The sequence below is a fragment of the Rhynchophorus ferrugineus genome, unplaced genomic scaffold, assembly GCF_030347505.1.
Source record: "Rhynchophorus ferrugineus isolate W39M unplaced genomic scaffold, kcgeb_rfMv2 rfM1, whole genome shotgun sequence".
NCBI classification, from domain to species: Eukaryota; Metazoa; Arthropoda; class Insecta; order Coleoptera; family Curculionidae; genus Rhynchophorus; species Rhynchophorus ferrugineus.
Window position 1 is genome coordinate 89437628 of NW_027472580.1, and position 14017 is coordinate 89451644.

The 14017-nt window shown below is 32.6% G+C and overlaps 1 protein-coding gene across 1 annotated transcript; it reads right to left on the reverse strand.

Moving 5' to 3' along the window:
* Positions 1-8452: 8452 nt before the first annotated feature.
* On the reverse strand, positions 8453-13176 carry LOC143189833 (uncharacterized). Its single transcript, XM_076393868.1, has 5 exons — positions 12809-13176; positions 12630-12748; positions 11850-12345; positions 11518-11747; positions 8453-8689 (listed from the first exon to the last, which is right to left on the reverse strand). The coding sequence occupies exons 1-5, from the start codon at positions 13128-13130 to the stop codon at positions 8453-8455; spliced, it is 1404 nt and encodes a 467-aa protein (XP_076249983.1). The 5' UTR covers positions 13131-13176.
* Positions 13177-14017: the final 841 nt, after the last annotated feature.

Genomic DNA, 14017 nt, shown 5'->3' on the forward strand with positions numbered 1-14017 from the left:
AACTTATATTTAGATATTATTAATAACATAATTGTTACGAACTACATAATTCACAAATCATTATTCTTAAATACTTATTCATCGGACCTCGTATTTTATCGAATGTGGAGGATTTTTACTAAAGGATGAGACAAAAGATTAATATATGAGCTTTGAAAATTGAATAATGCGCTTTTCATAAACAATTTACCTTTTAACACTCTTTTATTGTTTTTTTCTTGAAGTGACAAACGGGCATCATAATTTTTAGCTATGTTTTAACATTTTCAGCCATATTATATCATTAGACTTCTACTGGTTATTTAGAGAAATTAGTAACTGCTTACATGTATTTCGATCAGCGGTATCTATGGGCAAAAAATCTTATGTCTAAAAAAGTATCATATTACAACACAAATTTGTTGAAAATGTTATTTAGAAACGTTTCTTAGAACCAATTAAAAGTAAATTTACATATCGACATTTCAATTGGGATAAAGCTATGTAAAGGAGAGCAGTTTATCGATACTGACTGTGCGTATATAACGCGCATTTTTTACGGTTGCACCCTTTTTAAAGTTTTTGAACACGATTTCTCAAAAAATGAATACACGAACATATATTTTATTACAACAATTCTTATAAACTTTTCGTATGCCCAATAAAAACAAAAAAAACACGAGTTATACTTATCTATTCCAAGAAATTTATTGTATTTTTTAATGTTAACCCCGAGGACACTTGAGTGATCTACATGAATGGTTTCCAGAAAATGATGAGTGATGTTTAATATTTGTGATTGTCCTTAGGCAAGATTATAAAATCCGATAAGGAAAATGATCCTAGTAACTCCAGTTACTAGGCAGGGTAAGACCGGATGTTTTCTCGGATGACTTCTAAATTGCTCAGTCGCACACGTTAAACAGTATATATATATATATATATATATATATATATATATATATATATATATATATATATATATATATATGATGAGAAAGAATTAATAGTGGATATTTTTCAGCAAAATTACATTATTTTTATATTGTGGAAATTATATTTTGTAAATTAATATGCTCCATTGTTATTAAGAATATATAACAAACCTGATTTTTGATATTTATTCTTGATATATATGATCTGCGTTTATTGTACATAACATTTGGATTCAAGTAACGATAATCCTTAAATGATATATTGCGCAATTGTCCTTCGTGTTTTTACACTGCAGGACATATTTTATACCGTCGTTTGCTGATTCGTAACGACTGCGAAACGTGACAAATTCTCGACTAACCTAATTCTTAAAGGTCCTCCCTAAGGCCCTCGTAAAAATACAAGTCTTTCGTTTTGCTAAACGCTATACTTTCCCAGTTATTAATTTGGGTCTTCAGTTTCTGTCGTCGTACGATCCATCGTTTGTCGGGCGCGCCATCTGAATTGCAAATCAGCAAGCTTTGCGCGCGAATCGTCCCGTAAGAAAAAGAGAGTCTCCATGGAAGGACGGGTGGAGGCCACGGGGAGTGCGGCGACAGTGAACGAGGGTAAAAAAATCGCCATTTGTTTATTTAAATAATCGAGCCGTTTCATTAAGGGGGTGATTCGGCGTGAGAACCGAGCGGATTGCAATGCAGATCGCAAACGGTGTCAAAGTCAGATTTGTTGGCGATTTTTTTGCGGCTGAAACTTGCGTACGTGCTCGGGAATTAAACGTCTTCGTTTGCATCTGTCTATCTTCAATGGAAATCGCCGACTCGGGAGTAAATTATAACATTATTTCGCAAGAGGGGGCGAGAATTTTAATATGCTTTAGAAATTTAATATTTTCGAAATATAGCGCATATTTGTTGGCTGATTTTCAAAAATCTGGTCATATAATGTATGAAAGACTAAATTCTAAATTAATAAAGTTCAATTGAAAAATACTATATATTTTAGAATTAAATCCATATGTATTTTAGTTAGCTCTAACCCTCAAAAGATGCGTGTATAAATTTGACGTGTTGTACATAGAGTGTAGATGTAATGATATCTCCCGAAGGCCTTATTCTTTTGCGCTTAGTTCTTGTTACCTTTGATGCATTGTTTCCTTGTAAAATCATTTCGATATTACTATTATTTCTCCTAAGTTTGTTCTCTTACTATCTGTATACCTTTTTCTTGATAAAACTACATTTAATCACTGCATTATTCTTAATGCATTTGCCATATCTAGAATATGTAATGATAGGGAGGAAGACGTAATACTCTATGGTCATAACGTTCAGCAATCAGATCTACCATGTATATATATGTCAATATTTTCCACATGATTTTCATATGCATATTTATTACTTGTTACTATTGGAAACATAATGATTTTCTTTTGTTAGGCCTAACATAATTCTAGAGGTGTGGTTGATGTAAATATTGATCAGTATAAAAATATAACTTCAGTTATAACACAAACGAAAACAGACACATAAATTAAAATGCATGTAAATGACTGATATTCAATCACGACAAATAAATAAAATATCAATTCGGTTTTTTGGTATTCAGCTTCTGTCGCACGGATCAACTCCAATACCACACAGTGCAACATATTCTTAGTTGTTTTTGTGTCTCTTGCACTCATATAAGTCACCGCAAAGCACCGTCTAACAATAAGACAATTATACATTCGAGTCACACTCTAATAAGGTGAAATGAATAAGCGATTTAGAAAAGGGCATTTGTTTCGAAACAATATCTGCTTCGTTGTAAATAATGACAAATATACCACAGAAAATTATTCAAATGCGATATGAATAATCCAAGAAGCTCGGACGATACAATGCCCACAGAAAAACCAACAACAAACTGATTGTTATTCAGGTCGGTATGTATGAGTAATAAATGATTTTTATACGAAATTACGACGACGATTTGTTGCCCCAGTGGTATGGATTTTTAGATGCCGCATCATAATTCTTGACTGAAAGCAAAATATATATATTTTCCTCTGTTTTGTTTATTTTGTGAAAGAAAAATAAATATCGGAAAAAGTTCCCTGGATTAAAATTGATACAGGACTTATATTTTTAGAAAAGTGATAATTAATCAAGTATACTAAATATAACAGTACACAAAATATGTTGTTAAAATTTAACATTATTTTAATATTAATTTATTTATTTGAAAATGTTAGAAACATTCATAAATGTGTATTCGCTAAAATGCCAATTAAAAAAATTAATTTTTACTTATATTATTACTAGTAGTTGCCGCCTAACTTACAACTTGTGTTTACAGCCATTTAAATCTATGCATTTATCTAGGAAGAGTCATTGGCTATTACTTAGTTACTAATTAAATTATATAATATAGGAGTTAGTAACACTTTTCAATTTTTTTCCATTTACTATACTTTACTACCCAACTACAGAAGATCTTCGGGTTTGGTTACTTTGAGTCTCGTAGTTTAGTGTTAACCAAGAAAGCAACACTTGGGAGTTAAAATGGCAGTGGAGTCTTTCCTCATATCTTGTTGGGAAATCTTTTAATTTCCCCTGTAACAGTTGGGATCTAAAAGCCTCGGTGTAAGTATTTTTCCTCTAGGATATGGATGCATTTATAACTCTTCTAAGGGCGTTCCGAAAAACTTGAATTATATTGATATTACTACTAGCAAATCTAATATAGATATCCTCCGGAGGTTCCGGATAAAGTGTTGCGAGTAATCGCCGGTGCCCCATAATTACGTGTCCAACAAAGTGATTCAGCGCGATATCCCCATAGAACCCATAACGAGTGCGATTCGGAATGTTAGTGCGAAGTATTCTGAAAGACTATTAGTGCATTTCGATGCACTCGCCAAACAGATAAATGTGTGCGATGACAATGCAGTGCATAGGCTCAAACGCAAACTACCATACGAACTGATTAATAGGCACATAGAGTGAGATTTAGCAATCTCTAGAATAAGTTAAAATAGTCTTTAGAATAAGTTCGGACAGACTTTAAAATAAATTAGAATAGTATCTAGAATAAGATTTAGATTATAAGTTGTACAGCAGATCACTTACTGAAGTGATCTCCTACATGTCAGGATGGTTATATTATATAACGGAAATCATATAATAATACTTATTGCCCACAGGTAGATTGTTGACGTTCAAAGAGATTAATAAAATAAGAAAAAAAATGTTGATATTACTTCTAACGAACTATTATCAGAACTAAATTCTATAGCTCCCTATAAGTTTTAATATTTGATTGCACAACACCAAATTATTATGTACGAATAATTGAGATTTTCCTCTAATTAACCTATTTTTTCTATTTTAATACCAGTTCATATCTTTGATTATTGATATGCCTCTTTAAACGTTTTTCTAACAAGTTTTGCATATAGATTAATCCCAAGGTGTTTAGCGCTGTTTCTGTATGGGATATATTTAAAAAATGATAATATATATTTTGTACTTATTTGTTTAATACTTATGCTACTTAAGATCTTATACATCAAAACAACTAGCTAAACACTGATAGTCCGTGTTGAGAAGTCTGCCAAGGAAAAGACGGAAAAGATATTTTGTTTGTAAATTACCTCCACATTGATTAAAAGTTAAATAAGCTCAGGCCATTATTATTAGTTTTTGGAACAACTGGATACAAACAATTGTTAATAGAATTTATCACTGTCACCGCTGAATTTATGATATATTCACACCGCTCAAAAATATATATCTAAATTTAGCTATGCTAAATAGCGTGCGAATTGTTCAGCTTCATCTCTAAGGTCTCTGTCTAGCCACAATATTCAGTGAAATAATATTCTAACCAGGCTATTTTGAGTGGAAACATTGAGAAAGTTTTGACGCAAATATTAGGATAATCAGTAGGATAACCTTGTTAGTTTAAAAACGCAGCTCCAATTTGTAGGCCAGTCATAATCATCAATTCATATACCACGCTTTTTAGGCCTATTTTACCACAGAAGTCTCTGAGGATTACGTTTCTTCATTCTTCTCCTTTCTTGAACTCCTGCACTTCATCTAACTGAATTTCGTTGATTTTTACAATAGCTGGCGACTCGTCAGTTGCCAAGACATTGGTCTTTTATATAATAATTTAATATGACCAAATGGCCAATAATTAAAATATGACCCACTGCGTACGTCTAGGGCATTAATTGTGAGGACATATTATCTGTCAAATTTAGATCCTTTGGACTTCTGGTTTTTCCCACATTTTAAAAGAGAATTCCGCGTAAAAAGGCATTTTCCCGAAATAAAAGAAATGAAGCAAATATAGCTGCCGTAGAGAATTTTATTTGTAGATCAATAAATAAATTTTTAGGATCTGTAAATCAGGAGAAATTATATTAAAAAATTACGCTGATTTCAAATGTGGCACTCATTTTGTTATCTGTCATATAATTTATGAAAAATTTAGCCATCAAAGAGATTCTATGAAATCCGTCAGTTCTTAGTATCTTATGTAAAATCTAAAATTAATATATAATGTTAAAATATGGCCATAAATATGTTTTTTCAGTATTTCGGATTTTTTTTTTCGTTTCCGACATTTCACCTAATATATTATTTATAATTCTTTATGTTAATTAATAATATTTTGCTTCAATCCGTAGGATACAACAATGATGTTGTACATTCATTTCTATATAAAGCACAATTCTATTTTCTGAATCTGGAACAAAAGGTATTTTATCACATCAAATTTAAAAACGAAAAGACGTACACTATATAAAATATTTTTAACAAAAAAATTGTACCGATTTCAAAAAATAAATAAGGAACTCACTAAAAATTAAAAAATACTCAAACTTTAACATAAGATATGTACATAATAACTATTGTAACAACTAACTTAAAATAATCAGAAACCTTGTTCAACCTATCTACTACACGTATTTTATATCCTACTATATACACACTATTTAGATTAATACCTTCATTTTTGTATATGTCACAAAATTATATTATTATTTTTGTATTGTTTGGGTTCGGCACTGGCTTCAAACTGATGGGAAAATGAAAGTAATCGAGAGAAACACTCACATTTCAAAGGCATGTACTAAGTTTTCATCTATATTTTATCTAAAATAATCAGATATTTGGGTGTAATGTCGTTGCTCTGCCGATGTGACGGAAAATTGGAAGTCGTTCAGTACAAAATCCATTCAGTTTGATTTTGAAGCTCTAACTATAGCATCTAAGACCTCGTAGAAATATGCTATATACTGAAATATACTGCTTCTATGGTGTAATAGTTAAAGCGTTTAGCTCCCAAACGGACATCGCAGGTTCGATTATATTACGGAATGTGTGGCTTTTCTGACGTAGAATTCAAGTGTCGTCAGAGAGGTTGAAAACATTTAAAGGCTTAACACAAGTTCATGACTAATATATTATTGATATCAAGTTTGATACTAATATTATCTAATTATTATACTTTAATATTATATATATATATATATATATATATATATATATATATATATATTTATATTATACCACTATATACATAAATATAGTCTTTGTTTTCACCTTTAGAATAATTTTAAAATACAATTCCGACTAAACAGCAATTCATGAATAAAATAACAATCGAAAGCATAGGCTACTAGAATAGGTGATTGTCTGCATGTCTCCTTGTATGCAAGTCGTTGAACTTACGACTAACTAGGAAATATGTAAGGGCCTCAAAAAATGCCCCTACGATATAATCGAAAATCTAACAATAGAACTGCTCTCTGTAAGATCCCACATATTTTTAAATGGTGATCGAATATCTATAATTAATTCCGAAACGGTCACGCGTTAAACGCAGAAGCTGAAAAGTTTGTAATCTGAGATAAATCCAATGGAAATCATTCGTTAAATATTTTTGATATTTAATTGATTTATTTAAACTAGTGTACAACTTTTAATGTTATTATGTATTAACATACTAACAAATCAGTACAACTAAGTTTTATTTAACTCAATCACTTAGTGTTCAAATATTTGCGAGATCAGATGGTTTTTTTTTTCGAGATCATGCATATTTAGAAGTCCGAACCCTTCCGCGTTGACGTGATTATGGAATCTTCTTTGATGGGAACCGACAAATCTTCTTATGGTGTTCGTGACCGTTTCAATTTCCAAGTCCGAAACGTGTGTATACCAAAGCGCTTTTACAATAGACTTCGGCACTTTATTTTGGAATATCTGAATCAGTTGGATATTTCCAGACATTGGCGCACGGTCTCACAGCTGAATTTCATAGCCCCAATACTTTTTTTTTAAGTTCGTCATGTTTTGAGCTTGACAGCCATGGAGATAAAATGTATTTGCTGTATCAGCATATGAAATTTGAACGTAGAGACAATATGAAGACACGTTGTGACATGGTCGTCTTGTTTCTGAAGTCTATTTGCTTCGATTTGGATTCATTTAATTTAATTCGCCATATTTTACTCCAGATAAAAACTACACCAAGAACAGAAAGGAGGTTTCGGGTTGAGCTCATTGCAATCTCTGATAATATTGCCGTATCATCAGCAGAGGTGACAGTTGAATTATATAATATTGAGAGAGATCACCGATGTAAAGAACATCGAATATACAACACAATTCCTTGTGCTACGCCAGTCCTTATTAGTTTGAGACCAGAGTATGTTTTTTTCATGTTTGATACGGAAGTATGGATTAATCAAATAATATATTAAGAGCAGCAGAGGCAAAATAGAACTACACTCCCGTGTGTCTACTGTCCGACAACAACGACAAAGATGCAGAACACATTCCTTTCTTCATTATAAGGCATCCGAATTAATAGTGAACTCACGCCATCAGAATTATTACGTCACAACGTCGTAATGTTACCGTATCAACTTTGATTTGTAGCTTATTTTTGGCTTTAACATAAAATTCTAATATAAATAAACTAAATGGGTAATTTAATTTAGCATCTAGCATATTATCGAAGATCTTAAACTAGGTGAATTATAGTTAATAGTTACACCTACAGGGTAGACATTTAGGCTCATTTTTTAAAATAATGGTATCTCCCGGTGGCCCAATCCATCTAGTTAAGAATTTTGTATCCAATTAATGTATTTTATTTTCAGTGGAGAGCATATTTACCTTTATTATTTAGTTCTTGTTTTTTCGCTGCTATATTCTGCTTGTATTTTGATATAAAAATATTTTTCCTTATCTTCTTCTGTTACTACCTCTCTACATTTTTCTTGCAAAGTGTTATCGATTTCTTCTTTATCTTCTAATTTACTTAGTACATTCCTCCTAATGCATTCCTCCTAAATGATCATGTTTATGATGAACAATTACAAACAAATCTATGCAGAAATATCTTACATTATTTTACACATAATACGATTTCCCACAATTATCCTGTATTATTTATATATTTATATTATTTTTTCCACTCTATCACTCTCTCTCAATAATTGTCAGCTATGGGCCATAAACACGCTTCAGAAAAGTCACTGCTTCATTTGGTGACTGTCTCTATAAGAATCACTGTTGAAGTAAATTACTAAATTGTTGATTTTTAATGCATTGAAAGCTTGTTCCCGATGCGACAATTTTTCAAATTCTTCTTCTGTGTGGTTAACGGAGTTCATCCAAGCCAAAGGTGTTATTGTAGACAGCTTCTCTCCTAATTCCAAACAGTTCTTGGTTGTATATGCCTCTGGGCCAACATGTCCATCATAATAATTCTTTGGCAACCCACATATCAATTCGATAGGATTAAATATGTAATAACTAGCTGACCCGACAGACTTCGTCCTGTCAAAAAGATTTGTAATGTGGCAGTTTTTGTGCCTACGTATTTTAAAAAATTCTCCTGAACAGAACCATCACCCTGGTGATAGGGCGTTGTGAATAAAAAATAATTAAATAAAACATATATAAGGATTGAAAAGTAAGTAATCGCTTTATTGTTAATCATGTGAATCATAATTATTATTATTATTATCATTATATTGCTTTGTGGTATACGATGTTTTTTGTTTGATTACCTGGCGCATAGATAAACAAATCTGATGGTTTTCCAACACGGGAACAGGCAACATACAATTGACCATGTGAGAAACATGGGTTTTCTAGATTAATACCACAAACACTTAATGATTGCCCCTGGGACTTGTTTATAGTCATAGCAAAAGCAAGCCGTCAACATGTCTATAGGAAATTTGCCATTACCAATGTCAATGAGTTGTTTAGAGAATATGTTTCCAGATTGGTCATTTTGCAACTCGACACGCATATTCTTGCTTAAATGAAGTACTTTAACATGTTTCCACAAATTGGAGGACTTTAGACATGCATTGAGTTCATCAGCTGGCGTTGATCGTGGAATCACTGGCAATGTTTGACGAAAATCTCCTGCTAATAAAATCATTGCACCACCAAATCGGTTATTATTGCTACGTAGATCTTTTAAGGTTCTGTCTAAAGCCTCCAAAGATTTTTTATGTGCCATCGTGCATTCATCCCAAACAATCAATTTACATTGCTGCAAAACCTTTGCCATTGCAGAGTTCTTCGAAACGTTGCAGGTTGGAGTTTCATTGCTTTGCATATTTAATGGCAATTTTAGTGCTGAATGGGCTGTTCGACCACCTTCAAGCAAAGTTGCTGCGATTCCCGACGAAGCGAGTGCAAGTGCAATTTTATTTTGTGAGCGAATTGTTGCTAATATTAATGAAATAAAAAAAGTTTTTCCTGTACCACCAGGTGCATCTAAGAAATAAATCCCTCCAGTTTCATCATTTGTTACTTTCATAAGAGTTTCAAATACATACTTCTGTTGTTCATTTAACAGTGGAAGATTTGTTTGAATTTATTCTTTCAAAGCGTTGAGATCATACAGTCTTTCTCGATGCAACTCTTGGTTAAAAGCGTCATGCAATGGACGATTGGGCGCGGTCAGGCCTAATTGAATTAATAGTTTGTTTGACATTATCAAGCACATGTCCTCAATTGAAATCAATGCTTCATTGTAAATTTCTTCACTGATTTGTATATTTGGATTTCCCTTTCTATTCCGTATTTGATACAAAATATCATCACACATATAATCTTTGTACTTCATCCACAAATCAATTGGGTTTGATGGGAAGCATGTAGATATGATTATAGAAAACAATGTTCGTATTTGATGAGTGTGTGATGATATTACAGCATCATTGAGAGTTTGATCCCAATGAGCGTCATTTTCAAGCAATTGCAAACGTTGACAGGCTTCTCTGTAGGATCCACACAATTCACCATCAACAGTTCGTAACTGTTGGAATGATGTTGGGCCACGTACATTGACTAATAGCAGTCGTAAATAAAAACATTCATCATTGCTTGGATGTACTGAATAAATCCGGCCAATCGCATCGGTGGAATATACATCTGTATATCCTGGAACTGGTTTTCCTTGTTTCCGTCGTATAAATCTCCTTGAGGATTGATTCCAGGTATAATATTTTGGCATTTCAGAATATAGCAATGTTTGTGCGAAATCATCGTTTTGGCATGTCTCAAAAAAACTGGTTAATGTAGTAGATGGTGGCTGAGCAGCTCTTTGTACTGCGTTCTGTGCTGTAAAATACACTCTTTGTCCATTTTCTAAATGCACAGCTAAGTGAACAACAGAAGGGTGTCTCTCATGAATAGGAAAAGAAAATATTCGCCAAACTGCTTCATTACTACTGACATAGCGGCCCATTTGGTATTGGGTAACTTCATCATTAGAATTCCCTGCACCAATTCCAATCACAGCCATATCACTCCCTTTGGTTACATATTTGCAAATGTATTTAATCGATTTCACTGAATGGCAAGATTCAACGTTGATGTGTGCTTTGAATGTCTTTGATAAAATGGGTGAATATGGAACAATCCAACGATTATCTATTTCAATATCTTGTTAATTTAATTTGACAATTGTTGATTTTCCATTGTCTGCTGTCGATCTGCGACGATACAATGGATAACCGTCATTACCAGTAATTGTTTCCGATATTAATGTCCGTGGATATCGTTTTGAACATTTACCATCCATCATACACGGTGAATTTTGATTAAGAGTTCCACAGGGACCATGTATCATGTTTTTGATAACTACCTCATGCAATCCAGGATCTACTTGTACATTAGGGATTTCAGCTGATATCACTGCATCAACTTCATTTGGCCTTATCTTTTCAACCAACCAAATCAAAATGTGTGCATGTGGCAATCCTCGTTTCTGCCACTCCACAGAATACATCCAGCAGCGTGTCTCACCAAACACATTATGTTTTACGATGAAATTCATTAAAGATTTCAACTTTTGTCTAAAGACTCTGGCTGTAATATCATGACGATCAATGGATGATTTCCCAGGTAATAACTCCTGCTTAATTTCTATCCATTGCGGATTGCATGTAAATGTGATGAACAAATCTGCTGTACCATAATGACGAACATACGACATGGCATCTTGAGCATATTCGTGCATATGCCGAGGGCTTCCGATGTATGTTGCTGGAAGAATAGTCATCCGACCGACATTCTGTGCATTTCCTCGGAGTATTAATCGAATATACTCTTCAGATCGGAGTTTGGTTTGATTCAACCTGATGAATGTTAATCTCTCCGTTTCAATTTTAACATACATGTCATCAACATATTTGTGATATAATCGCCGACATTTCAATATGTGATTATCTGCATTTTCCCGAATCATTAGGCGGTATGAATAATAGTTCATTGAACTGACTTTTTTGTTGGTTTCAGAACCTGTAAACAGATTTTGTTTTAATAACATTCAAATATAAAATTAAAATACATAATATAGTGACTGAGATATTATCGCCATAGCTAAACTAATATTTTAGTTACCTGTAATGGGATTTATCATTTTTATTGATAAATCGTAGCCATCTTCACCTTGCCAAAATATAATGGGATATTGCAGTGCATCATATGAGCGGTGTGTTTCCTTTATAGGTTGTAATTGAAAATTCCGACGATGTAAAACAATATCACGGGATTCCAAGTTTTCTCCAACTACAACGATAGCAACTTCATCAATAGTTGGTGCATTAAAACGTCTTGTATGTTGACCTGCAGGTGTTTTATCAGCTCTGATTACAATTTTGTGATTATCGGATGGCATCAGATCTAGGGCAGTTTTAAACAATATAATCAATTGATTGTGTTGATGAAATAAAGTTTGTAATTGTTCTACAATAGACCTTTTTACTAAATTGTTATGTGCACAACGCAGATCAATTTCTTGTGGTGAATTGCCCATAAAATAAATTTGCAGGAATTTGTTGTCGCTATCTGACACTGGTAACAGTGAACCTGCTCTGTGATATATTTGCCCTTGTATCTGTAAATAAAAAAAATATTATGGTGTGGTATAAATTAATGGATTGTCAATGATCAAACTTAAATAATATTTGATCTTAAAAAGTATATATTTAGTTTTAACTAATATCTATCAAATATAAAATATAATAAAAGTGTCACTGAAACTGAATCACCATATAATATGATGACTAAGTGATATATTTCGTAATGATTAAGAAATTGAAGATTAGTAACACATCTTAACTTTGGTGACAGAAAATTTTGTTCGCTAAAATAATTATGAGTAACTGCTATAATACATACCTTGAAAGTTGGCATAAAATTTTCCCGAACTGCATTTGTTGCCCCAAATGAAGTCATTTGAAAGCAATTGTTATATTGTTGAATATGTGTCAAAAAGTGTATAGAATCTGTTCCTATTCCTGAAACCAATGAGTACAATGGTTCTGGTGGTGGATCCAATTGTATCAATTTCACTTTACCATTTGCGCAACACAATCCATTGGCTTCGTTTTTGTATTTTAATGCCTTACAGTGTGAGCAAACCAAGTTCATAGAACCAATAACAACACATTGGTAGTTACTGTAGTCAATTGACACATCGTAACTGAAAGCAGCTGGATTCAAACTTGCGCGATTATTAGTTGAATGTCGCGCTCGCGCTTCACGCGTTTGTGATATCCGAATTCTTTCACGTTCATTTCCGTCGTCACGTTCTTGTGCAGTACGATTAGATCGGTAATTAGCTTGGTTTATAGCATTTCTGGTTCTTCTACCTAAATTGCTTCGTCTTATAGGAGGCATATCAAATATAAATTATTTTTTCACTAATCACGAACTAAACAAACACTAACTAACTAAACACTCTGCACAAAACACGATATACGAATTTGTTTCGTGTATCACTTGACAATTCATCTGTCATCTGTCAAAAGTCATCTGTAACAGACAACTTTTTTTTTTAAATTTGATATGACTTGAACTCAAATCCTTTTAAGCCGTACGAATTGTTTTATTTATTTAAAATTTGAATTAAATTTTAAACAAATAAAAAATTTTAAATAAATAAAACAATTCGTACGGATTAAAAGGATTTGAGTTCAAGTCATATCAAATTTAAAAAAAAAAGTTGTCTGTTACAGATGACTTTTGACAGATGACAGATGAATTGTCAACTGATACACGAAACAAATTCAAACAAAAAGGGCTATTTTTAGGGTTTTTCCAGCAATAATTCTAATTTTTCTCGCCGTAAAAACCATCCCTGAACTTCAACGAACATTTTAAAAAAAGATTTGGCCAAATTGGTTCAGGCGTTGTTGAGTTATGCGCTTAGGAACATATTTTGCGATTCATTTTTATATATAAGATAGGGAGGCAGGGTGACCTACAGTGTATTTTTCTAGGTTAGTTTGCAAAAAAGAAAATTACATAAAATACAAACATTTAAATTATATCTATCTGATAAAAATTTGATATAGTTCTTCCTTAAAGAGTTGCATATTCTTGAGTTTCCAAAATTAACATGATTATATTGAAAACACGATATCGAGTAAAATCTGCCCACATTCTCATACATCTTATATATTTGCTTCGGCATAGAACCAACATCAAGGTGACGGTTTCTTTTTGCGGAATCTAACAATAATTATTCTGCACTGTTTGAGAGATTTTACTAACAGTGCCACCTT

Coding starts and splice junctions, on each gene's coding strand:
- LOC143189833 (XM_076393868.1), bottom strand. CDS start 13,130: ATGCCTCCTATAAGACGAAGCAATTTAGGTAGAAGAACCAGAAATGCT. Junction 12,749..12,808: donor TGGATTGTGTTGCGCAAATG/GTAAAGTGAAAT, acceptor CATTGGTTTCAG/GAATAGGAACAGATTCTATA. Junction 12,346..12,629: donor ATTTTATGCCAACTTTCAAG/GTATGTATTATA, acceptor TTTTATTTACAG/ATACAAGGGCAAATATATCA.